This window comes from Rattus rattus, chromosome 15, assembly GCF_011064425.1.
Source record: "Rattus rattus isolate New Zealand chromosome 15, Rrattus_CSIRO_v1, whole genome shotgun sequence".
Lineage (NCBI taxonomy): Eukaryota > Metazoa > Chordata > Mammalia > Rodentia > Muridae > Rattus > Rattus rattus.
This window is the reverse complement of record NC_046168.1, coordinates 54,606,615-54,633,172: the sequence shown is the minus strand read 5'-3', so window position 1 is coordinate 54,633,172 and position 26,558 is coordinate 54,606,615. Positions and strand designations below refer to the sequence as shown.

The window sequence follows — 26,558 nt, the reverse complement described above, 5'->3', positions numbered from 1 at the left end:
AACTCTGCCATGTTCTTTCTTGGGCGATCACCCAAGAGATCGACCTTCTAGCCTCCCTCTCTCGGTGGCCCAGGTGGCCCAGGGACTGACTCGCCCTTGATCACGGGGAGCCTGCTGCAGAACTGGTCTGAAGACCGAAGCCTTCTGGCCCCCACCTAATAAAACGGGCTTCCCCTGCCTTTCAGATGACCATGCTCATTCTGTCTGAAGGATCCCAGTTCTGAAATCTTAGGAGTGGGAGACCAAGTATAGCTTAGTAACCTCCGGTGCACTGACACTGTCCTCAGGGGACGGGGGATGAGTGGGCTTGGGAATGTAGGGACAGGAGGGAAGACAGAAAGCAGACTTGAGGTGGGAAGAGGCCTGGGGGAGGGGGTGGCAGGGGTGGCAAGTGAAAGGATTACCCCAGTCTGCTGACGAGTGCAAATTATATTTATATTATGTGCTAAGTACACTCACTATATTGGAGCTTTTCACTAGATCACAGCATACAGAATCAAAGGTTTGCATTTCGTATGGAATGTATCCAAAGAGGCCAGCACCACAGTAGGACAGCTTGCAATCACACACCCTGATAGTTTGGACAAAATAAAGTTCGCAGACTTTTATTTAAAATGGTTTTTTTTTGTTTGTTTGTTTCGCAGTTGTCATCGTACCAACGCATGCAAAGCATTCCACTCCCAGAAACGACGCCAAAATGAGGTAATAGGAGCAATAAAAAACATTAGTGTCCTTTCTAAATAAATAAATTATAATTAAAAATGCAAAACAACTATAAAAATAATTAAATAAGAACCCACGATATCTACAAGTTAGTCATAAATTATGATTGTTAAATATAAGGCATTTAAACTCACAAAACCCTGTAAACTAGCAACGTGCCATGTTTTTTATTTTTTTTGTGTTTTTTTTTTCTTTTTTGTTTTTCTATCAGCTGAAATCGCTCTAGCATTTGCTCTACGCGCGCGCAGGAGATGAAACACAAGGGGGGACCTGACAGACGTTGCTACAGCCCCACATGGGGAATGTTTGTCCCACAGGCGGGGGGGCTTGGGGGATTTCTTCAGGAAAAAAAAGTCTGGTGCTTTTTCTTCACCATTGAAAAAACTGTGCTTGTTCGGTAGGCGTAGTTAGGAATGCTCGCACGGAGGCTGGGGGCCTTTGCGGAGAGGAGCTTGAGGCCTGTCACAGGTGGTGGCGAGGGTGACCAGGGAGCCTTGGCAGGTGGAGGAAGGTGCAGCCCCAGCTGCCCTCTGCCTGTGCCCAGCTGGATTCGTGGCGTTGCGTTGATTGGTGTCCTAGGTGGACCTGCTGCGCCATGGCTGCGGTTAGGAGGCCCAACTTGTCAAAGGCACTCATGCGTCTCAGTCAGAAAGGGTCTGAGTCCCTTGAGTTGAGCAGGAGAATTGCGTTATGTCTCTCCTGGAGATGGCGGATGTGAGATGCTGAGGCCTGGCCCTACCTCATTTCCACTCTTCTGGCTTCCTGACCAGTCTGAGGACTGAGCAGAGGCACTGGCTTTTTCTCCACCCAATTGGCTGCGCCAAAACCGGGGGTGGTAGGGCTCTAAGTGCTGCTCCAGGGCACAAGGACCCCAGGTAGGTGGAGAGGGGAGGGGATGGAGGGTCAACCCCTTCCCTGCCCAAGTCCTAATGTTAGCCTGGGGTTCAAAGAGCCCGCACAAATGGGAGCAAGAAGAAACCATCCCGCCCTCTCTGCCTGCCTCAGAAGCAGGTCTGCTAAGAGCAGCTCTACAACTTGAACGATGTGTTGATGTTAGGCAGAATCACAGGATGTGTTTTGGGAGAAATTTAGGGAACATCCAATCAACTTCCTTGTGTCACAGCTGAGGGAGCTGAGGCCCAGCAAGCCGTTGGGGTGTGGACAGGGGTTCCAGCATCTCCCAGTTTGCCACTGAAGAGCCAGGACTAGAATCTGGGACACTGGTTCCAGTTCCCTCCTGGGTCCCTGCCAATCCCCTTTCCCTCCCAGCCTCTCAGGAGAGCTTCAAAGGAAAGAACAGAGAGTGGCCTCAGAGAGCAGTGACCCACCTGGACCACCCCAACGACCCTCTGAGCCACAGCCATCATCTGAGGACATCTTGGTTTTGGCACAGCCAAAAGGAAGCAGCAGGGAAGAGGTCCAAGTTCTTGTGGCTTTTTGTCAGCAGCGCTCTGACATCCTGACTTTCTTTCCCCAGCCAGCCTTTATGCTGGAGGCGGTGTTCACCACGGACAGCAACCAGAGCTGACCAAGGCCCACGCTCAGTACTCCTGACCTTCACCATAAGCACTGTTGGCTGTTCCTCCATGCCTCAGAGTTCCAACCAGGCCAAGATATCGCCTGAGCAATCATCTTCCTCATCACTTGCCCCCTTCCTGGCCATCGGCAGTCCACAGGGATTCTCTGAGACACCAGAGTAGACAGGCAGCCATTCCTTCATGATGTTTGTCCTGGAAGGATCTCTCTCAAGTCCAATCAGCCACTGTCATTTTTTTGGTCACGATTCATCCTCGGCTCACTTAACTTGGTGGAATTTCTCCTTTTATCTCTTAGCACACGAGGGCACTGAGATTGGCTAGGGTTGAGGTCAGGGTAGATTCTGAGAGCAGTGCAAATGATGGGGTGGGAGGAGGGGCGGAGGGAAGAGGGGAGGAGGAAGGGGAAAGGGGGAGAGGGAGGAGGGAAATGGGGAGGAGGAAGAGGAGGGCGACCTGGCATTTTCTGCACATGATTAAGAGCTACAGTCGGGTTAGAATTAGGCAGATTTCCGCCACCTCCGCCATTCTGTCCTCCCATCTCTCTCAGTGGTACAGAAAGCAAACACTAATACTGTGTAACTTGGGACTTTTCATCTCCTTTTTCACTAAACACTCAGAGGCTCCCATGAGAGAATAGAGAGTACAGAAGGGGCTGGGTGGTGTTAACTCTCAGATCTAGGTGAAGTAGGAGTGGGGGAGATAGGAACACACGGTTGTTTCTCCCCAATGGAAGGAGGCGGAAACTGAGGCACAGAGAAAGAAAAGGAATTTCCCAAGATATCAGTAGAATCAGAGGATCACGAAGCTAGGGGCACTGGCCTCCCAGCCCAGCCGAGGAGCCTCGCAACAACGGCCATCTCTGAGGGTCTGTCTAATCAAGCAGGATCCTGGAGGAGGCTCAAGTTACTCCCAAGGTTGTAGACTTGACTTGAGCCCTAAGTGCTTACTGAGAGCACTTTAGCCAAGGCCGAGTCTACACTGCTGAAGCTATTCCGTCTGTATCATCTGGTTATTTTTATTTTTTTGCATAGGGAGGCAGTGGCTACATTGCCTCTTTGAGCAAGGTGGGAGCTCAGGATAGAGAGTTAGGAACTAGGGCGAGCAGGAGCTGCTGGCTCCCGGGAACATGGGGTAGGCTGTAGCTCTAGGCATTGTCTTTCCTGGTTCCGTGTGGAACCTAGGAAAACTTCTGGGGCTAAGCCACAGGCCCGAAGACTGGGGAACCCTTGCAAGATGGGGAACCCGTTCACCAGCTAGGAACCTCCTCCCCTTGCCTGAAAGCCTCAGAAACCCAGTGAGACAGTCCGCTCCCTTTAAGCCCCACCCCCTTCTCAGATGCCCCTCCCACACACTCCGTGCACTGTAAACATGAGAAACAAAGCCCAAGGGAAAAAAAGAAACAAAAACAACAAACGAGGACCCCTCCCCTCCCGCCTCCCAACCTGGGTGAAAAATTATCAACTTTTTCACCGTAAACAGGATTTGGCTTTTTTGTTTTTCACCTTTGTTTTTTTTTCTTTTTCTTTTTTCTTTTCGCTCATAAAGACGGGAAGATTGGGGCTGTCGTTGGTTGGTTGGTTCGGTCAGGCACCAAAACAAGAAACTCAATGAGAAATATTTGGTGCGAGTTCAGTAATAGCGACATGTCCACCACAGATGACAAGAGCACCACACACGACATTTTTCTTAAGCTAACATGCTCTGGCTGCCATCCACAGAATAGCTAGAGACCCCTACATGGTTTCTACGTGGTCAAGAGGTATATACACAATCCCTCGAAGGACAGGACTGAGGGGCCGATCACCAGCTAGTACCCTCGCGATCGCCATCTCATCTAGTCCTCAGCAGCTGGGCCCCCCCTTCCCGCCCCTGCTCTGGGCACGGCCAGCTCCCTCCCCGCTGCACAGCAAGGCGATGAGGCAGTCACCATTCCGGATGGGTGGGTCCTCCCTACCCCTCCTCTCCCTCAGACACCGCTACCAACTCCTCTTTCCACAAAATGTGCTTGCAGGCTTCTTCTCTACGTCAAATGGCTCAGAAGGCAAAGTTTGGCTGCAAGGGCTATGGCCGTGGGGGGGACCTGGTGAAGGAAATGGGGCGTCCACTGGCTAGCTCCTCCCTCAGCTGTCGGCTCCCAGCTGTGTCTCAATGTCCACTCGGCAGATGGGGCATTTCTTGCTCATGGCCAGCCACTGGTCCACACACAGTTGGTGGAAGAGATGCATACACGGTAGGCGTCTGGAAAAAAGAGAAGAGTCAGGTGACCAGCAGCAGGGGCAGGGGGATGGGGACCACTGCGGATTTGATAAAGCGAGCTCTTGGAACCCAGACTCTGGGGCGAGGGTGTGGCTGAGGTGGGAAACCATGACTGGAAGTAAGTCTCAGAGTTCTCTTCCATAAAAAAGCCTTGGCTTTGTCCTAGTCCCATCCAAGCCAATATCACACGCTGTCTCCCTGACTTCGTGCTCATGGTTACCACATCTAGAACATTCCTAACTTTACTAGTGCAACTGTGAGACACCATTAACACACTTGGCACCCTGAGTTACACACCATGTGTGTGCCTCCTTTCTTGAGTGTGCAGGACAGTGACTAGTCTCTAATATCCCTGAGAGAAATGGGGGGGTGTCAGGGAGGGGGATGTGGAGAGTCAAGGAACCCGCCTCTTACCTCACATCTTCCCCGTCCTCCAACATAGACAGACAAATTGTGCATTTCTCATCTGTGTCTGACTCCTCCCCTTCATCTTTCTTGCCCTTGCTGTCCTGGGGTCTTCGCTGTGAATACAGAAAGAAAAAGGTTTTAGTCACATGGTACAGAGCCTTGCTGGCAATTGGCTTTTGCCCACAACCTCCGCCCACTCTGGTAGTCTCTCCATTCCCTAGAAGCCAATCTCTTTAAATCCTTACCCCCAACTCTTCACTCTTGCTTCTGGAGAAAGTTAAAATCAGCTAAGGAAGAGGCCAGCAGACTGGGGTGGTGGTCAAGGGCCCATTGTTTGCAAAAGAGACAGGGTCTTAGTCAGTCTGCCTTTGCAAAGCTATGGCGTGTGGATTTTGGCTTACCCTGTCTCCTTCACATTGACTGCTTCCTCTCACACCCTGTTCAACATCCACACCTACCTCTAGGTCCAGAATTCTTCATTCACTCAATAATTCATTTACTCATTAGTTTACTCATTCACTCACTCATTCATTCACTCATTCACTCACTCATTCATTCACTCACTCATTCATTCACTCACTCATTCATTCACTCACTCATTCACTCACTTATTCACTCACTCACTCATTCATTCACTCACTCATTCATTCACACTCACTCATTCTCATTCATTCACTCACTCATTCACTCACTTATTCACTCACTCACTCATTCATTCACTCACTCACTCATTCATTCACTCACTCATTCACTCACTAATTCGTTCACTCATTCACTTACTCACTCATTCATTCACTCATTCATTCATTCACTCATTCACTCATTCATTCACTCAATTCACTCATTCATTCTCTTTCCCACTAATGTCTGTTCATCTATACTCTCATTATGAACACAAAATTTCTCCACCGCCACAATCTGAACCACTGTTCGACAACAGTTAAGCACGCTGCAGAAAGCTTTCACCTGGTACATGTGGCCAAGTGCAAGACATGCCATGGCTGCTTAATCAATACTCTGGAGAAGGAGACAGCTAACTATTAAATTAAATTGGTCCACTTTCCATGTCCCTGTCCCCAACACCACAGACATCGGATAAGTCTGAGAGGGACCACAGAAGGAAAACCATCCATTCTGTCCTCTCTCGAGACAAACTGCAAAGTCATTTTCCAAAGAGTCCTAAGATGAAGACCAGAGATTGACCCTGGAGTCAGACCCGCGTGTCAGGATTTCCTACTCTGGTTGGAAGTGCAAAAGTTCCTACTCTGATTTAGCCTTGTGGTGCTCTCCTGGGGATAGAGCACACAAGGAAACCTACTATTCCTGATGGAGGCCTGGCTCATGTGCCCCACGGCAAATGATGCCAAACTTCTGCAAAGTCCCTCTATCCAGAAAACCAAGCTGTACCCATTGTCCTATACATTTGCCACACATGAGTTTTTAGTATTAACAGAGTCAGGATGGTCTGCCTGCTGAAGGGTCCGCTGTGTTTGTGGGAGGACTGGCCCTGCAAGAGAAGAATTGCCCAGCCTAACAGTGTTCCACCCCAACCATACGCCCAGATTCTATTGCTCTTCACCGTTTTTCATGATTTCCTTCTTCTGTCTTAATTTCAGAACAACAGCGTCTTGTTTAGCTATTTTTAATATTTATCTCTCTGTTTTCACATATTTTTTACTGTCTATAGTCTCTTCAGTCTTTCTCTCCATTTTCTACAGAACTTCCATTTTTATTTTTTTTGTCAGAAGTTATTTAATATACACGCTCCATCCACCTTTCATTCCATCAATATCTCTTTTTAACTTTGACAATCTTGACTTTTTTTCCTCCGCCTATGACTCCGCCTCCGTCTCCGCCTCCGCCTCTGCCCCGCCCCCCGCCTCCGCCCCCGCCTCCGCCTCCTCCTAAGCACCCGGATTAAAGGTGTGCGCCACCACACCTGGTTTGATAACCTAGATTTTTAATCTTATACTTGGCTTTCGTTCCTCTTCCTACTTCTTGTTCCTTTCGTATATTTTGATTGTAATGTCTATATTTTCTAGTTTTATCAGTAGTAAACATACCTTTTAATCTCTTGAAATTTTTGACTGTTTTGACATTTGATTTGGGTTCTAAGCCTATGAATGTTTTCTTACCTTACATTCTCCGTGCACCTTCTCTTCAGTGTGCTTCCCCTGGTGCTTTCTTGAGTTTTAATCCCTAAATGTATCCATGCCCTTTATCTCAGGGACTCACAGTCCCCACTTGCTTGAATTGTGTGGGATGGATTAGGAGGCGTGGCCACCTAATTTAAAAGTCCACTACACTTTTTTGGGATACTTTATCACCTGTTTTATCGCAACAGGTTTATAATTTTGTACCTAAACCGGCTTTCATTTTAAGTTTGTATGCCATCTTAAAAGCCATCTCTTAAGTCTAGAACACCTTCTTTAATATTAAATGATTTAAGTTTAATGGTGAGACTGTGACTAGTCTTTAACCCCGGTAGAGATTTGAGAAAGGGATAGATATTTGAGTATGTGGGAAGTGTAGGGATACAGCTTCCATAATTTACACAGTTGGCAGCAAGGTTTCTCTGAGTAACCCCAGAACTCTGTTGACAAGACTGATCTCCAACTTAGAGATCTGCCTGCCCCAGCTTCCTGAGTTCTGGGAGTGAAGGCATGTGCTGCCGCCACCCTGCTGGATCTGAAATGTTTATTATATTAATATTAATAATAATAATAATAATAATAATAATACACACTCCTGACTTTAGAAAGTGACTGGCCCCACAGAGGGTTGTACTTATTGATTGATTAGTCCAGGATGCATTCCTAATTCGATGGCATTATTAGGCGGAAGGAACCAGGAGGTAGGACCAAGTTTAAGGAAGTAGGTCACTGGGGATGTTCCCTGGAAGGGGATGTTCCTTTCCCAGCATCCCTAGACTCTCTCTGCTTCCCAACTACCAGGATACAGGCCTAGAAACAGAAACAAGAAGCTGTGGACAAACTTCTGAAACTCTGAACCTGTACTGGCTGGTTCTGTGTATCAACTTGACACCAGCTGTTGTTATCACAGGGAAAGGAGCCTCCCTTGAGGAAATGCCTCCATGAGACCCAGCTGTAAGGCATTTTCTCAATTAGTGATCAAGAGTGGGAGGGCCCAGCCCATTGTGGGTGGTGCCATCCCTGGACTGGTGATCTTGGGTTCTACAAGAAAGCAAGCTTAGCAAGCCAGGAGAAGCAAGTCAGTAAGCAGCACCCCTCCATGGCCTCTGCATCAGCTCCTCCCTCCAAGTCCCTGCCCTGCTTGAGTCCCAGTCCTGACTTCCTTTGGTGATGAACAGCAATGTGGAAGTGTGAGCTGAATAAACCCTTTCCTCCCCAACTTGCTTCTTGGTCCTGATGTTTTGTGCAGGAATAGAAACCCTGACTAAGACAGGACCCAAATGACTTTTCTCTCATTAAAGTTGTTTTTCTCTGGGATTTTGTCACAGCGAAGGGCAAGCTAACAAACCAGAGATCCCTCGTGTGTTTTTGGTAAATGCCTCATATCACCTGTTCACACCAGGATGCCACACAAGACCACTTTCTGCACTGAAAACTCCCTGGCGCTCTGCCTCTTCCTTCCCTCCACGATGACCATCACTGGTCCTTTGGGTTTATTTTATTTTATTTTTAACCTTTTCTGTAGTATTGTTCTCTAGAACATATAGTTCAGAGTATGCAGTTACAGCCTTGGGCCTGTCTTCTTTCACTACGTAGTGTATATTTAGCTCCCTCGACACTTTTGACAGCTTATTTCCTTTTATTGTAAAATAACAATCCACCATGAGTGTTTACCTACTCACCCATTAAAGAACTTTTTGGCGTCTTCCAAGTTTTCATTTGTTTTCATTGAAATAATGCTTTAAAAGCTTTGATTTCTGGATAACAGCCCTCCAGGCAGATTCTACTTCAAAGGTCAATGGGTACAGGCCCTAGTTCTGTAACTTTCAAATATCCCAGGAAGAGCCCAATCCCACACAGTACAGAGGCCTTCCTTGTCCGTTCGTCCTTATGTAATTGAACTGTGAATTATTTTCTAAGGTGAACATTAGCCTTGTGTGCAGGAGCCCCTGTGCCCACAGGACTGATACAGTGTTGGGAGCGATGCCCTTGAAACCCTCCATTATTGATGTTATTATTATGGTTAGAGTTAAGTATGACTGGGTTCATGGAAAATCCCCAGCCAACTGCAGAAGACTAATACAAATCTGGTGGTCAGGATGAATAATGATATGATAAAGTTCTGACCTGGCTGAGAAATACATCTGATGTCAGAATACCCAATGTGATGACCTGTAACCTTTCTGAGAAACCAACATCCTGTTGACATCGGCTGACCACACGAGTACTGTGTCCTTGGCCTGTGTAAATGTTTCCCACATCTCCCTTCCCTCTGTTACCCCTGTTATGATATAAATTCAGCCTTGGGAAAAAATAAAATTGTTGCCTTGATCAGACTTTTGTCTTGGTGTCCTTCTTCGTGTCTCTTGTCCCCCATTCTCATCCAGGTACCCTCAGCACCCTCGTTGACAATACAGTGATGTTCAAATACACACATGAGCACTCCAGCCAACATCCACACATTCAACCTACGTAGGGCTCCCATCCTCCCTGCTGACTGCATCCGAGGTGGGCCAATGAGAAAACCCTGAAGCACCCGACAAGCTGTAGAGCATCTAGACAGAACAAAGGCTCCTGGCCTTTGGTTTGTGTCCCCAGCAGACAGCGAGGCTGGTTCAAGCAGACAACGGACAACTCCCTTCCCACGCCCCTGGCCAGCCGTTACAGCCTCACCTTCTTATACTTGTGGGGAAAGGTGAACCTCTCAATGGTGTTCTGTACAGCTCCTCGGGTCACGTTTCCCAGCCTGTCCTCGAGCTGCAGCAGCTCCTGTGAAAAGGGAAACACAGACACATGCGCTCGGTGTGCACAAACACAGATAAACATACGTGATGAGCGAGTCGGAAGATATGTGCAGGAAGCCGGCACACTGCCAGCAGGAAGACTTGTCTGCCGTGGAAACAGCGCAGTTTCTCTTTGTGCTCTCTTTCTCTCTTACTTTCAACCCGAGGGCTCCCCACCACCCAAATCTATCCACTAGCCAGGTCAGGCAGAGAGAGTGGTCACCTAGTCAGTGCCCTACGGGGCAACCTACCTCATAGCTCTCCCGAACTGCAGAGGTGTGCCGGCTAGGATTTAGTCCCTGGAGGGCGAGGAAGTGAAGCTGGGGATAAGGGTAGTTTCGAATTTCATGGACAACCTGAGAGGGCGAGAACAGAGTGGATAGAATGACTCTCCCAGGCTTCTCCTAGGCCCAGTGAGCAACCTCTCCTGCCACAAGCGCCAGCCAGCACACCCAGGACCTGCTGCAGTCAGCAGGGCAGCCCCTCCTGCTCTTGTGTTCTACCCAATTCATGCAGAGCCAAGCTTGTGCGCATGTGCGTACTGTGCATTCCCGCAAGTGACAGCATCGGAAGGGTTAGTCACTAACACAGGGACACTTTCCCTGACTGAGCACCAACTACACAGTGGTGCTGTACTGAGCACCTCCCCCACCTCAACTGATGGAAACTGCAGGAACATTATAACCCCCGTCCTACTGATGGGGTGAAAAAGGTGCCGGTAGATTAAATAATTGCTTCATGCAAGCAAGCGACCGAGCCAAGACTCAGACCCTGGCAGCTGGGTAGCAGGAGCCTCCTCTACTGTCTCCAAGAGCAACAGGATGGCTAAGGGTCAGCACCAGTGCCAAGGACAAAAGAGTCAGCCACCTGGTAAATAGCATTGTAATTTACCAGTCGTCTCTAAGTAAAAAGAATTTTTTCAAACCCACAGTGAACAAAATATTAGTCTTTTAAATACAGACTGTAGTAGTTCAAATGAGAACGGCTCCCACAGGCTCGCGTGTTTGAAAGCTTGGCCCAAACAGAGTGGCGCTATTAGGAGGTGTGGCCTTGTGGGAGTGGGTGTGGCCTTGTGGGAGTGGGCGTGGCCTTGTTGGAGAAAGGGTGTTTGTGGGTGGGCTTTGAGGTCTCTATGCTCGAGCTACAAGCCTAGAGTGGTTTACAATCCCCTGCTGTCCATGGATCAAGATGCAGAACTCTCGGCTGCCTCTCCAGCACCCAGTCTGCCTGCATGCTGCCATGTTTCCCGTCGTGACAATAACGGACTAAACCTCTGAAACTGTAAGCCTGTCCCAATGAAATGCTTTCCTTTACAAGAGTTGCCATGGTAGTGTTGTCTCATCACAGCAATAAAACCCTACCTAAGACACAGACTCTAGTTCCAAACGTGTTTGACCCTGTTTCATTCATCCCTTGAAAACCCAGGCTGGGAGCCAGATTGACTTCCATCAAGCCGCACACTGCATAACTGGGACCAGTTACTTAACCTCTCTGGGCTTCAGCTTGCCAATGTGAATAGTAGACAAAATGCCTGACTGTCCCGGGTTGCTGGCAGAAGGAAGCAAGATTAGTTATGCAAGATGCTCATAACCGAGTCTGCTTGTAGCGAACGCCCAGTAAGTGCTCCTTCCCCCAAGACACTGTCAAATGGGAACCATGGAGTCTCAGAGTTCACAAGATTCTGAGGGGCTGCTTGTCCAAGTGTCTTAGGATACAGGATACAAGGACTGAGAAGGTGGATTCTTTGAGAGGACAACAGTGTGGAGTTGTCTAGAAATAAGACTTTCCGTTGGCCTTTTGCAGCTTCTGTGCCATTTGCAATCCCAAACCCAACCTGATCTTTCTAGCACATTCAGGGTTCTATAGCCCCAAGAAGGCTGTCCCTGGGGAGGGGGTGGCCTGCGCTGTGACCCTCGCACCAGCCCTGTGAGACACACAGAGTAGTCCCTACATTCATGCTCACAAAAAAAGTTAAGTCATATTCAGGGAGGCAGGAGCGTGTGTGTGTGTGTGTGTGTGTGTGTGTGTGTGTGTGTAAGGTCAACTTTCAGTGTTCCAGGAGCTGCTCTCCTTGTTCTGTGAGACTGAGGCTCTCACTAGCACCAGGGCTCACTGAGAAGGCAGGGCTGGCTAGCCAGAGAGCCCCAGGGATCTGCGTGCCTCACTTCCCCAGCTCTGGTCTTCTAAGCAAACATCACCACCGTGCCTAGCTTTGTACGTGTGCTGGGAATGGGACTCATGCTCTTACAGCAAGCATTTACTGACTGAGCCATCTCGGCCCCAGGACAGAGCCTTTCAGCACTGGGCATTTCCCCAAAGACCTCAGCATGCCATGCTGCCTCTTCTACTTGACCCCCTTCAGCAGTGGTAGCTTTTGGACCAGTCGCTCACTCCCTCAAGCTGGATTAAGAACTGGGGCTGAGAGTGGAGGGCAGCGGCTGGTCTGCCTAGGAGCCAGGACTCAGAGGACCCTGGGCACCGGAGGAGCATGGCCTCAGCTCTCCCTTGGCGTGTAGTGGGCAGAGAGTCCCCTTAGGGCTGTCACTCACCATCTGTGTGGACGAGGAGTTTCTGGGGAAGTGGTGCATCCGAGGAGTTGCTAGGTAATGCTGATAGTGTTGAGGAATGGGCCGCACCTGGAACTGGGCAGGACTCAAGCTGGCGGCGTCCACACTGAGATCCCTGTGGGCACACAGCCTCGTGAGCTACTCGGCGGGGGGTTTCAGAAGACGCCTCGGGCATCAGCTTGGGGCAAAGTCAGAGCACGCAACTGGCAGCTCTGCCCCTCTGGACATGGGAAATGGCACTACTAACTCTTTTAACAAGAGCCCGCAGCGAGCCATCTCCATATCTCCATGTTCCTCCTGAACACGTGTCTGAGACTTTTTCCGTCTGAGGCACCTGGAGCAGCCCAGACCATTAAGCTCTCTCCAAAGAAGAGGCTGAATGGAGCGGGTCAGATGCAGCACAAAGGCATCCAGGCAAATCTTCATCATTCAGTAAAACCACAGCAGAGGGAGCCCCTCTGCCGCTCGCTCTACAGGTTAGAAAGCTATCCTAGCCCACCCGGGCACATTCCTAAAAGTTTGGGGAAACTCACCTCATTTAAACACAGGCCTCACTAAAACATCCCCAAGTCGGATGGAAACTATAAACCCACTGGCTCAGAGTGATCCGAAAGTTCTAACAAAGCAGCACAAAGGAAACTACCTCCATCCAAGCGCATACTACAATTTTACAAACCGATAAAGAAGCTTAAAATGAACCCACGGTTAAAGCAAGAGGGCCCTCCGTAGCTGCAGATTCATCATAGATTCTCATATAAACGAAGCAGTCAGGAGAGAAGGAGAGAGCATCAGTAAGGGGGGAGGGGGACCTGTCAAGCACTAAGTCTGCACCCAGCAAAAAGGAACTTCAAACTGAAGACGAAGCGACGTCTTCCCAGACATGTAGAGGCTGAGCTGAGGCGGTGCTCAGAGGCCAGCTCTGCAGGTAAAGGTAAAGGCGGAGGGGTAGACAGAAGGAAAAATGGTGCCAGGTAAGAACTTAGATCGCCACAAAGGAAACAGAGGGGAATTGGCAGCCAATGAGACATGGAGGTTATTCTGGGTCTGTGGAGAAAACACACAGAGAGAAACCGGACCATCCTGTCAGAACCAAAAGCAGGAGCGCCACTAATGTGCACCAGGGTCGTGGCAGAAGGAATCCTCTAGAAGAGGCTCCACCAGCAGGGTTGGGTAATGTCAGTGGCTGTCACTACAGAAAGATATTGACGCCCACCAGATACACTTAAATGTGGGCTGAGATGATGCCAAGCGAAATTATCCTCTTTGAGGGATGTCAGGGGGGCAGCTCTGGCCCGGAAGACCAGGAGCAAGAAGGGAGACTGGAGCAGCCGTGCTTGGGAGTAACCAAATAGTTGATGACTTTTCCATAGAGAAGTTTCCAGCAAGCATGTGAATAAGGGATGATTAAATCACCTGCCACCATTGTGCATCCTCCAAAGAAAAGATCCAGACAGAGATCATCAACTGATGCTGACATCACAGAAGGACAGGCAACCACAGTGTACTTTCTGACAGAAAAACACAGTGGCGTCTGCTAAGAAATTAGAGAGGGGAAGAGATGGGGAGGGAGAAGGATAGTAGGGGGAGAGGAGAGGGGAGAGGGAGAGAGAACTGGGGACTTTTTATGGTTTCTTAAGACAGGGTCTTATTCTGTAGTCCAGGATGAAAGAGAACTCACAGTCCTCCTGCCTCATCCTCCGAAATGTCAGGAGTGCAGGCATGGCCTGCCACAGCTCCTTTTTGAGGACTATCTGAGGTGACATCATCAGGACGTAGCAGCCAAATCTAGATAAGTGGAACTCTACCAGAGGAGCAAACTAGTTTCTTAGTGAGCTTTTACACACAAACACACACACACACACACACAAACACACACACACACAGAGAGAGAGAGAGACAGAGAGACAGAGAGACAGAGAGACAGAGAGACGGAGAGAGATAGAGAGAGATAACGAATACTGGGAAAGAACAGAGAGCGCAGAAGGAAACCCACACACACACACTCACACAACACACAGAGACAGAGAGACAGAGAGACAGAGAGACAGAGAGAGAAAGAGAGAGAGAGACAGAGAGAGAGAGACAGAGAGAGAGAGAGACACACACACACACAGAGAGAGAGAGAGAGAGAGAGAGACAGACAGAGAGAGAGAGAGAGAGACAGAGAGAGACAGAGAGAGACAGAGAGAGACAGAGAGAGACAGAGAGAGACAGACACTAAAGGCATTTTTGCTTCCAGCCATGGTTCTAGGTAGCAGACTGCTTTTGTGCTTCACTGTAAGTCCCTGAAAATCTAGGCAGAATATATACAACATCTGCTCTCAGAGGCTGCATGAACCATACAGAGCTGCAAGCCAGGTGACCCTACAACTCACTGCCTTTGCCTGAGACGGTGCATCCAAACCAGAGAGGCACACTGGTCCTTCAGCAGAGACCGGTGATCTCTGGACTCACTGGCTTACTGCAGGAGTCTCCCTGCAGGGGAGCTGAGGTCTCTGAGACCCCAGATGCGGTGTTCCCAAGAGCAGGAAGGTGCACTACAAAAGAGGTTTCAGAAGATCGCTCTGGAGCTCTGCACTGCCCCCTCGAGGTTTGGCTGAATAGCAAGTTCTATGTGTATAGGGCAGTGTTTTTCCACTTATAGGTCGTGACCCTTTGGGGTGGAATGACCCTTTCACAGGGGTCACCTAAGACCATTGGAAAGCACACATATTTACACTCCGATTCGTAAAAGTAGCAAAATTACAATTATGAGGTAGCAACAAAGTGATTTTATGGGGGTCTCCACCACATGAAGTCACCACATTAGGAAGGTGGAGAACAGCTGGTGTATGGTGACGTCGTCCCACAGGCTGAGCGAAAAGCGCCCACGGAAATGGTGAATGGTTCCCCAAAATCAGACAGATAGAGAAACGTTGGAAGTCTGTGCTTGAGAATGAGACTTCTAGTGGATCACTAAGGGCATTCAGCAGAGCCCGGAACAATCTTGTAAAGCTGGCCCGTAAGCTCCATCAAGGCAGAGCTAGAGCGCTTGCTGACTCAGGGGTATTTGAGATCTGCCGTAATGAGACTTAACATAGCCTCAAGCACTTCCACGAGCGTCAGAACAAAGTTTACCAACACTCCGTAAACGACACGAGCAAACCCACTTACTCAGTAACCTACAGCTCAGGATGGCCGTTGCTCCATAGGAGATAACTTCATGTTAAAAAGAAGGACAAGTGTCCTTCAGTAGGGGAAAAAAAACCTCGGAAATACCCCAACTCGAGAGAGTGACGGTCATGGTGGGATGCACAAATAAAGAGGCTAAAAATAGCCATTATTTTCAAGTACATGGACAGAAGTGGAAGCATGGGAAAGAGGTTTCAGAAAATTGCCTAAGTGGATCTTCCTGGGACGAAAAGTGAAACATCCGAAATGGAAACTTCACTGGGCTGGGTCAAGAGCAGATTCAGATTAGTGATTTAAATGGACAGAGATAAAAACAATCTAAATGAAGCATGCAGACAAAAAGAAAAAATGCAAACAAATTAAACCTCAGTTTAATTTAATTAAGACCACTGGTTTAAAGCAAAATTGTTAGTATTGTGCTAGTTATAGTATATATGCACATATACATACACATACATACATACATACATACATACATACATACATATCACCATAGAAGGAATAGCAGAGAATGTATAAGGAGAAATGTAAATATACAGTTTTTAGTGCATGGTTCTACTTCACACAAAGCAATATAACCTATTTAGGGTAGGGTGACAGTATACATATTTGTAAGCTAAGTACTAATAAACTAAAAAAAAAAAAAAATAAACAAATTAGTGGCACAACGGTGAGCCTAGCATCCTAGCATTTATTCCTAGCATTGAACAAATCCAGAAGAAGGCACATGATAGACAAAGAAGACAAGGTAAACAGAAACAAAGCACAAGACAGTGCGTTCAGCTTTAACTATGTGGGTGATTACAATAAATGTAAATGTCCCATATATTCCTATTAATGAGCACAGACTTTTATCTGGAAAACAACAGTCAACCACTTGATATTTTAAAAACAAAGACAGAAAAAAATGAAAGGTAGCTGACCATGGTAGCGCATGCCTTTCATCCTGGCACTTAGGAGACAAAGGCAGGCTGATCTCTATGAGTTTGAGGTACACCAAGTCTAGAAAGTTCTAGACCAGCCAGGGATCTATAACAAAACTCCGCCTTAATTTTTTTATGTTTTGGGCTTTGCCTTGTCTTACTGTGTTTTGTTTTGCCCTGTTTGGCTGTTGTCTCTTGGAGGCCTGCTCTTTTCTGAAGACAAAATGGAGGGGGAGAAGTGGAGGGGAGAGGAACTGTGATTGCGATGTATTGTATAAGCAAAGATTCTATTTTCCATTTTATTAAAATAGGGTAAAAAAACAAATAAACCTTTATTTATTTATTTATTTATTTATTTGTTCATTTTTTTTTATTTTATTTGAGTCAGAAGGAAATAAAAAGAAGCAGGCACCATTGGAAGGAAGTTAGAATGGCTATGTCAATATCAGACAAAGCAAAATTGGACCCAGGGAGCATAACCAAAGAGAAACCTAACTGTGACGTCATTTCATTTTGAAGACATAACAATTAACTGTATACGTCTTAATAGATGAGAAATATTTTCCCAATATTTACAAATCAAAGTGAAGCAAAACCTGACAGAATTCAAAGAAACAAGTAGGGGATGGAGAGACAGATGGCTTGGTGGTTAAAAGCACTAGCTGTTCTTGTAGAGGACCCAGGTTCAGTTCCCATCACCCACCTATCAACTATAAACTGACACTCCAGTTCTGGGGGATCTGACGCCCTCTCCTGGCCACCATGGGCACTGCACACATAGGATATCCTTACAGGTGGGCAAAAATGCAACATAAAATAATCTTGTAAAAAACAAAACAAAGAAACAAACACATAATTATAGCTGTAGACTTCAACCTCTCCCTCATAATTCACAGAATAAGCCAACAGTACTAGTCAGAATGAAAATTAGGAAATCTTTAAGTCTACAACTTTATGTATCCTTATGCTAAATGAAGAAGAGTCACCACGGAAAGGTCCACTTCAAAAGCTACAGTGGGGGTTGAGGGGAGAAGGAAGAGAAGGAGGAAGAGGAGGAGAAGAAATGTTCTCCTGGGCTCATGCTCAATCAGCTGGGGATGTAGTTCACAGACTCTTTTTTTAATTTTTGAGATTATAATAGAACTACATTTCTCCCTTCCTTTTCCTCCCTCCAAACTCTCTCCACTCTCCTTCAAATTCATGATTTCCTTTCTCACTAATTTTTGTCCTATTAATTTACTAAGCCAGCACAACCCCTAGCAACGATCTATAAGCCTCCGTCCTTATCCCCACAGATAAGCAGAGTCTCTGCCCCTTGTCAAGGGAACTTCTCTTGACCACACACGTGGACAGAAAAGCACAACAATGCAAATGCAGTGTTGTGGAGCCTTGTCCCAGGGAATGCATCTACAAAGCCAGACCCTTGATAATTTTGCATCAGACTTGCTCCTGAAGACAAGGTTTCCTACGGAAGCCGTCATAACCCTTTCTCCTGTTGCTACCGTCCTGTGACAGCCAAGTTTGGGGGTTCGAAGACTAATTCAGAGATGTGTTACAGAGATCCCTTATGCCCCCTCCTGCACATATCTGACTCGTTTCCTCCATGTACGAACATCAAGCTCAAGTTTATTTCCACCGCTAACTTTTATAAAAATCTGACGTGGTCTTATCGCTATGCAGAATGGTACGTTCTTCCCAGAAACCTGTCTCTCAAAGTGCCAGCAGCATTCTTGGGTGATTCCAGACTCTGAAGCCCTTGGGACTTGGTAGAAACAGGGCTGCCTCTGAGAAAGAACAGCAGGAGGCCCTCGCAATCCATCGTGTTTTACCTGTAGGACCCAGATACCTGCAAAGCTGTCCTTAGGTGGAGCTGGGCACAGTCTGTCCTGGGACACAGAGTTGGGACAAACTGAACTGTAGACCATGATAAGGATGGGCTGTGGCTCACTTCAGGGACAGGTTTTAGGCATGGGTAGAGAAGGGAGCTCTCTGAGATTTATCTCCCAAGCCTGATGCTACTGCTCACTCTTAGGCCAAGACTGGTACTTGGAGAACTGACTGGGAAAGATATGATATCCTAAAGTAAGGTCAGGAGAGCCTTAAACTTGGGGCTGAGCCAGGCCTGAAGCCAAACCCTTAGACTGACCCAGAACAGAATTCAATGGCTTCTGGTGGTTTAAAGAAAAAAAAAAAAAACTGGGTGGGTGGTAGCTATTGCAGACAAGCCCTTCCCTCCCAGGAGCTCCCTGCAGACGGTGAGAGGAGCCTCTCCTACAGTGCATTTTCTGTTGGCTAAGAACCAGGCTGTCTTCTTCAGGTAAGCATGCTCCATAGAGGAAGATGGGGATACAGTTAGAGTGAGTGATCGATGATAGATAGATAGATAGATAGATAGATACATACATACATACATACATACATACATACATACATACATACATACATAAATGGACAGACAGATGATAGATAGATAATAGATAGATGATAGATCGATAATAGATAAATAGATAGAAGATAGATAGATAGACGGATGGACAGAGAGTGATAGACAGATAATAGACAGACAGACAGACAGACAGATAGATAATAGGTAGATTGATGATTAGATGATAGATGATAGATAGATAGATAGATAGATAGATAGATAGATAGAAAGAATAGAAAGAAAGAGAGAAAGGAAAGAAAGAAAGAAAGAAAGAAAGAAAGGAAGGAAGGAAGGAAGAAAGAAAGAAAGAAAGAAAGAAAGAAAGAAAGAAAGAAAGAAAGAAAGAAAAGAGGAAGAAAAAACCCTTCTGGCTACTGGGCCCACTCTTGCTGAAGCAGAGCTCATGACAAGAGAGAAGAACCCCAGTGGGAATAAGACAAGCAGGCTGAGCTCAGGGTGGGTCCCCACAGGATGGTGAAATATGGATCAGCCTCTTAGACCCTCATTCTTCATGTTCCTCAAGGCAGCAGGGAATGGGACCCCTGGGAAGGCAGAAATGTTGGAACAAGAAAGAAGAGCAGGGCTGAATGGATAAGAAAGCCAAGGGCAGGGCTGGTGTCCTCGAGGGGTGACCCTTCTCTGTCACCTGTGTAGTCCCACATACACTGTTGGACCCTGTATTTGTGTTCAACTCACTCAGCTGTTGTACATGTGTGCTGAATTAAACCAAACTGACTTGACTTGACTGCTGAGGGACAGGATTTAATCCAGACTGCAATTAAACCTTCCTAATTTGAATCTGCTAATTAGGAAAAAGCTGGGCCGAATTTGGCAGTAGTGTGATTTGTCTTTGAAGAGATTGTTCGGTTTAACAGAGAGTACCCGAGGATGCTCAGAAGATGGGAGACAACAGAGGATGCTTACAGCACTCGTTCTGGCACCGGGAAGCACGGGAATTGGTCAGCCAGCAAGAACAAAGCTGTGTGTCATTCTCAGCTACCATGGAAGGAGCTTCCAAAGCCACACTGACCGAACCAGCTTTCCTGACCCAAGGTGTGGAAGATGACACAGCTTTTAAAAAGGTGTCCCTCCTTTCCCACTGAGGAATATTCTCTCCCTCCCATCCCAACTATCCTGTATTCTTTATCTAAAAGTTACAAGAAAGACAAAGAATTCCAGGACACACGTTACCATGACAGCCCTTCTGTTTCTGTGTCTCTACATGAGCACACAAATGCAAGTGTGTATGTAAGTGTATGTATATATGTGCATCCTTCTTTAGATTGAGACATCTTCACAGAACTATGGCTGTATACACTGCCCTCTGAACCAAACTGCCTCCATCTTCCTGAGATCAACTGTGCCTGCATCCCAGTCAGGACAGGGCTTTCCCTCAGTAGAAGGAGGGAGGGGATCATTGAACTTCCCAGTGCAGCTGCTTTGGGTCATGCATGATCCTGTAAGCAGCTCCTGTCTGTACACCAATAAACTCGTTGATTCTTGTACTGACTGGTTTTGTGTGTCAACTTGACACAAGCTGGAGTTATCACAGGGAAAGGAGCCTCCCTTGAGGAAATGCCTCCATGAGATCCAGCTGTAAGGCATTTTCTCAATTAGTGATCCAAGGGGGAGGGCCCATTGTGGGTGGTGCCGTCCCTGGGCTGGTGGTCTTGGGTTCTATAAGAGAGCAAGCTGAGCAAGCCAGGGGACACAAGCCAGTAAGTAACATCCCTCCATGGCCTCTGCATCAGCTCCTGCTTCCTGACCTGCTTGAGTTCCAGTCCTGACTTCCTTTGGTGATGAACAGCAGTGTGAAAGTGTAAGCTGAATAAACCCTTTCCTCCCTGACTTGCTTCTTGGTCCTGATGTTTGTGTGGGAATAGAACCCCTAACTAAGACAGTTCTTGAGGGCAAACTTGGGTGAAATCAAACTTTTGATTTGTCATTTGGACCTTGAATGCATGGGATGTTGCTTCCCCAGGAAAGAAACCTTAGCAACGGATACTCAGAAATCCACTAGAGGCATGATGTCCTTTACCTATCAATACTCAGTGAACTGAATGTGTTTGTAAAGTGCCTGCGGGGGTCTAGTCGGACTCTCCTAAGACAAGATCTTTCCTGGGCTACATCTGAGAGTCACCAATGCCTAGGGCCCTATCCATCACTAACCCAGCAGTTGTCAAGTTCTGCCAAGCACCCTTAGGAGTCCCTGAACGGGCTGCAGAGTCCTAAAAGTACAGACAATGGAAAGACCCCCTAGGGCCCCGCCTCTAAGGCACAGCGACATCCTCCACCTTTCTCCTTTGCCCCATCCGCAGCCCCAAGCTTACCTCTAACCTCGGTCCAAGTCACGCTCTCTGTGCTGCCTTTCTCACATTCTATCCTTTCTCTGTGGATTCTTCCCTCCACCTCCTCCAGGAAGCCTTCCCTGACCACCCTAGCATCCCTGAATTCTCCTCCCAAGCTGTCCTCTAGAGTCCAGTGGTTTATGGCACTACTGAACCTAGGCAATGCTTCACATCCTGTCTCCCTTCTTTCTGGCAGGACCATGAGCACTGAGCTCCAGTCTTGGTGCAGGACAGTGAGTTCCCAGTTCCACGGAGTGGACTGAGGACTAATCTGCATTATTCAAAAGTCATGCAAAACAGAAACTCCATGGATCTGGTACGATCTCCCTCCCTACCTCCTTCTTCCTCTCCCTCCCTCCCTCCCTTTCTCCCTCCCCTTCCCATGCCCCATCCTCCTTCCCTCTCTCCCTCTCTCCCTCCTACCCTCTCCCTCCCACCTCCCTCCCTGTTCCTCCTTCCTTCTTCCTTCCCTCCCATCCCTGTCCCTCCCCCAAGTCTCTCCTTACCCCTTCCCTCCCTCTCTCCCTCCCACCCCCCACCCCTGTCCCTCCCTCCTTCTTCCCCCCCTCCTGAGCTCCCCAGCATCTGGAGACTCACCAGTCAGTGCCCTCAGCCAGATACGGGGCTGAGGTGTCTGCAGTTGGTGGCCGAAGTCAAAGCTGGGGTGAAGGCGGTGGGGGTGGACGGACACTCGATCCTGACTCCGCCTACACAGAAAGCAAGAGTGTCAGTGTGTGAAGGGCTGCCTGAGCCAGCCAAGCTCCCAGGAACTCTGTGTGACGCCCCTCCACCTACCTTAGACGCCCCGCTCTGCTGTCCCCTACAGAAACTGGAGTTCCCAAACACCAAGGAATTTCCCAGGTGGGCAGAAACTGCTTCCCCAAATCCTTTCATCCGCTGCCAACATGCTCTTCTCTCCACCACACCCTTCCTAGCTTTCAAGACCCAGGTCAGAGCCAGTCTCCTCCAGGAAGGGCTCCCTGAACACACTAAATCATGGCAGCCTTTCTCCTTTACTTCCTGCAACCCTGTCCCAGCCACCCGAGTCCTCTGGTCACCAACGCCTAGGGACCTATCTATCACCGAACCCAGCAGTTGTTGAGTTCTCCCAAGCACCCTTAGGAGTCTCTGAATCTCTTTTCAGGTAGCTTGAGAGGAAAAGCTATTTCCCCTCTCACCCTTTACTCTCTTGCAGGAAAACAGTGGAACTTTCCAGAAACTTGGTGACATAGGACTCTTCAAGATCTAGCACAGAGGCAGACATGACAGCACAGATAAGTTGTGTTAAACTACAGGCCACAGAGACTTGCAAATATATTCCGAGTGGTTCTCGCTAGATTGAATCGTAGTCCTTTTTCATATGAATATTTTATACCCCTGAGAACCCTAAGGCCGTGGAGGCCAGGGAAGCAGATAGGCTCTTCACCTGCAGATCTTCACCTGACCATCCTCTCTCCAGATACAGTCTCCCAGCCTCACCTCCAGCTCTGTAGCAGACCACCTGCCACGGTCTCTTCTCACCATCTGTCTTATTCCCAGGGGATTAACCAGACCCTGGTGAAACACTCTGCTTTCTTCTCTCCTGTAGACCCCCTGAGCACCTCTCCTAGACCATCCCCATTCCTAGGTGTCTGCTCCCTATACCTAGAAACACATTTTACCTGGAACCCCCAGTGACCACACCTGTCAGGATCCCAGAAGAATTTCCTCCCCAGCAATACCCAGCCACCACATTCACCTAAGAACCAGAGAGGAAACAGAAATCAAGGAACAAAACACCCATTCAACAAAGACAAGACCAGGTATCAGCACCTAGAATTACAATCTTCCCAAACCCAGACGCCTAGACACCCACATAAAAACACAACAGTAACAGCAGGACAGTGCGTCTCCACTAGCGCTCACAAGCCTACCTCGAGAGGCCCTAGGTAATGCAGCACAGCTGGAGTGCAAGGAAAAGACCTTAAAATCACCTGTGTGAGCATGACAGAACTCCTCAAGGAGGAAATGAATGAATCCCTTATGGAAATCTATGGAAATTCAAACAAACTGTGGAAGGGAAGGAATAAACCATTCAAGACCTAGAAGTAGAAATAGACTCAATAAAGAAAACCCAAACTGGGGGATCTGGAAATGAAAAACTTAGGAAACAAACAGGAACCTCAGAGGCAAGTCTCAACAACAGAATATTAATAGACAAAGAGAGAATCTCAGGCATTGAGGACACAATAGGAAAAAATGGGTACCTCAGTCACAGAAAATGTTAAATAAAAAAAAGTCTGGCACAAAACAACCAGAAAATCTAGGACACTGTGAAAAGATCAAATCTAAGAATAATAGGAATAGAAGGGGAAGAAATAATAGGAAGAAGGAACCCACGTCAAAGGCACAGAAATTATTTTCAACAAAATTGTAGAAGAAAATTTTCCTAACCTAAAGAAGGAGGTGCCCATCAAGGGACAAGAAGCCTACAGAACACCAAATAGACTGGATCAGATAAGAAATTTCCTTTGACACATAATAATAAAAACACTAAACATACAGCACAAAGAAAGAACATTTAAAACTGCAAGGGGAAAAGACCAAGTAACATAAAATGCAGACCTATTAGAATTATACCTAATTGCCTATCAGAATTAATTAGAATTAATTATTTAGAATTAGACTTCTCAATGGGAACTTTAAAAGCCCAAAGGGCCTCTTCAGATGTGCTACAGACCCTAAGAGACCAGCCCAGATTATTATACCCAGCAATACTTTCAATCACCATAGATGGAGAAAATAAGACATTTCAAAATAAAACCAAATTTAAGCAATATCTATCTACAAATCCATCCCTACAGAAGGAGCTAGAAGGTAAATGCTAATCTGAAGAAGTTAACTACACTCAAGAAAACACAAGGAGTAAATAACCCCAGACCAGAAAATCAAAGAGGGAAAACACACACACACTGCACGCATGTACATATGACCACCACAACAAAATAACAGGTATCATTAAGTGTTCACTGATATATTTCAGCATCAATAGTCTTAGTTCCCAATAAAGACAATGGATGTGAAAACAGGATCTGTCCTTCTGCCGCATCCAAGAAATACACTTGAACATCAAGAATAGACATTACCTCAAGGTAAAAGGAGGGGTAAAGATATTCCAAGCAAACTGGCCTAAAGAAGCAAGCTAGTGTATCTATTTCAATGTTTGACAAAATAGACTTCAAACCAAAACTAATCAGAAGAGATGGGGAAGGACACTACACATTCATCAAAGGAAAGTTCACCAAGAGGACACTCTAATTCTTAACTTCTGTGCTCCAAACAAAGCCACACCCGAGTTCATAAAAGAAATACTATTATAGCTCAAATCACATATTGACGCTCACGCACTAATATTGGGAAATCTTAATACCAATAGATAGGTCAAACAGACAAAAACTAAGCAGAAATGCTGGAACCAACAGATATTATAAACCAATGGGCCTAACAATTTTTTACAGAACATTTCACCTAAACACAAAAGAGTATACCTTCCTCTCTGCACCTCATGGAACTGTCTCTAAAACTTACCACGTATTCAGACATAAAGCAAGTTTCAACAGATACAAGAAAATTCAAATAACACTCTACATCTTATATGACCACCACAGATTAAAGCCGGATATCAATACAACAAAAACAACAAAAAACTTAAAAACTCATGAAAACTGAACAATTCACTACTGAATGAAAAGTGGGTCAAGACAGACATTAAATTAAACTGGGCATAAGGAGACAGTCCTTTAATCCCATCACTGAAGACACAGAGGCAGGTAGAGCTCTGTGAGTTCAAGGCCAGCCTGGTCTACAAAGTGAATTCCACCACAGCCAATGACACATAGTGAGACCCTGCCTCCAAAAAAGAGAAGGAAAAAGAGGAAGAAAGAAATTAAAGACTTTCTAGAACCAAATGGAAATTGAATATGCACCATACACGGATTTGCGGGACTTGGTGAAGGAGGTCCTGAGGGACGAGTAAAGTCCCAGGACTGTGTGACAGCATTGAAATACACATTAGAGAGATCCCACTACTAACTCAACAGCACCCTAGAAAGCTCTTAGACAAAAAGAAGAAATCACACCCAAGAGTAGACCGCAAGAAATAATCAGACTCGGGGCTGAAATAAACAAAATAGAAGTAAACAAACAAAGAATACAATATACAGAATCAATGAAACAAATCCTTATCCAAATTAACTAAAAGGTAGGAAGAATATCCAATTTACAAAATTAGAAATGAATGAATGAATGAATGAATGAATGAATGAATGAATGAAACAAAAGGATATATATATATATAGCAACAGACACCAAGGAAATCCAGAGAATCGTAGAGAGATTCATTTAAAAACATGTACTCCTCCAAATTTGAAAAATCTAAAAGAAATGGGTAATTTTCTGACTAAATACCACTTTTCAAAGTTAAGTCAAGATCAGATAAGCAATTTAAACAGGCCCATAACCCCAAATGAAATAGAAGAAATAATTTAAAGTCTCCCGACCCAAAACAGCTCAGGGCCAGATGGTTTTTTTTTTTTTTTTTTTTTTTTAATTTACAGAATTCTACCAGACTTTCCAAGAAGAGTTCAGATTCCAATACAGATGGAATGACACCACAAAATGGTTGCAGAAGGGATTTGAACTCAATTTGTATTTTTTTTTGGTTCTTTTTTGAGCTGGGGACCAGAACCAGATGGGCCACAAATTCTGCAGACTTTCCAGGCAAGCGTTCTACCACTGAGCTAAATCCCCAATCCTCCTAATTTGTATTACAAGACCACAATTATCCTGATATCAAATGGCATAAAGACCCAACAAGGAAAGAACATCATAGACCAATTTCTCTTATGAACACAGATGCCAAGTTTTTCAAGAAAATACTTGCAAATGGAATCCAAGAATCCAGCAAAAAGATTATCCACATGATCAGGTAGGCTTCATCCCAGAGATGCAGGGATGGTTCGATATCATGAATAAATGTTATCCACCACATAGACAAACCGAAAGGGAAAACAAAACAAAAACCACATGATCATCTCATTAGATGAAAAGAGGGGCCTTTGAAAAAATCCAATACTCTTGATGATAAAGTCCTGGAGAAATGAGAGATTCAAGGGACACACTCAAACATAACAAAGGCAGTTTGCAGAAAGTTTGTAGCCAAGATCAACACAAAGGGAGAAAAACTCAAATCAATTCCATTAAAATCGGTAACAAGACAAAATTA

At 46.5% G+C, this 26,558-nt stretch overlaps 1 protein-coding gene across 1 annotated transcript in view; it reads right to left on the bottom strand.

Annotated features, from left to right (window-relative positions):
- Positions 1–411: 411 nt before the first annotated feature.
- The window catches only part of Rnf165 (ring finger protein 165), a 112,554-nt gene continuing 86,407 nt past the window's right edge, over positions 412–26,558 (bottom strand). Inside the window, 7 exon segments of the mRNA XM_032885731.1 lie at positions 412–4,499; positions 4,932–5,038; positions 9,752–9,847; positions 10,113–10,217; positions 12,411–12,543; positions 21,893–21,917; positions 21,920–22,002. Coding sequence (XP_032741622.1) covers positions 4,382–4,499; positions 4,932–5,038; positions 9,752–9,847; positions 10,113–10,217; positions 12,411–12,543; positions 21,893–21,917; positions 21,920–22,002 — 667 coding nt within the window. The 3' untranslated portion in view covers positions 412–4,381.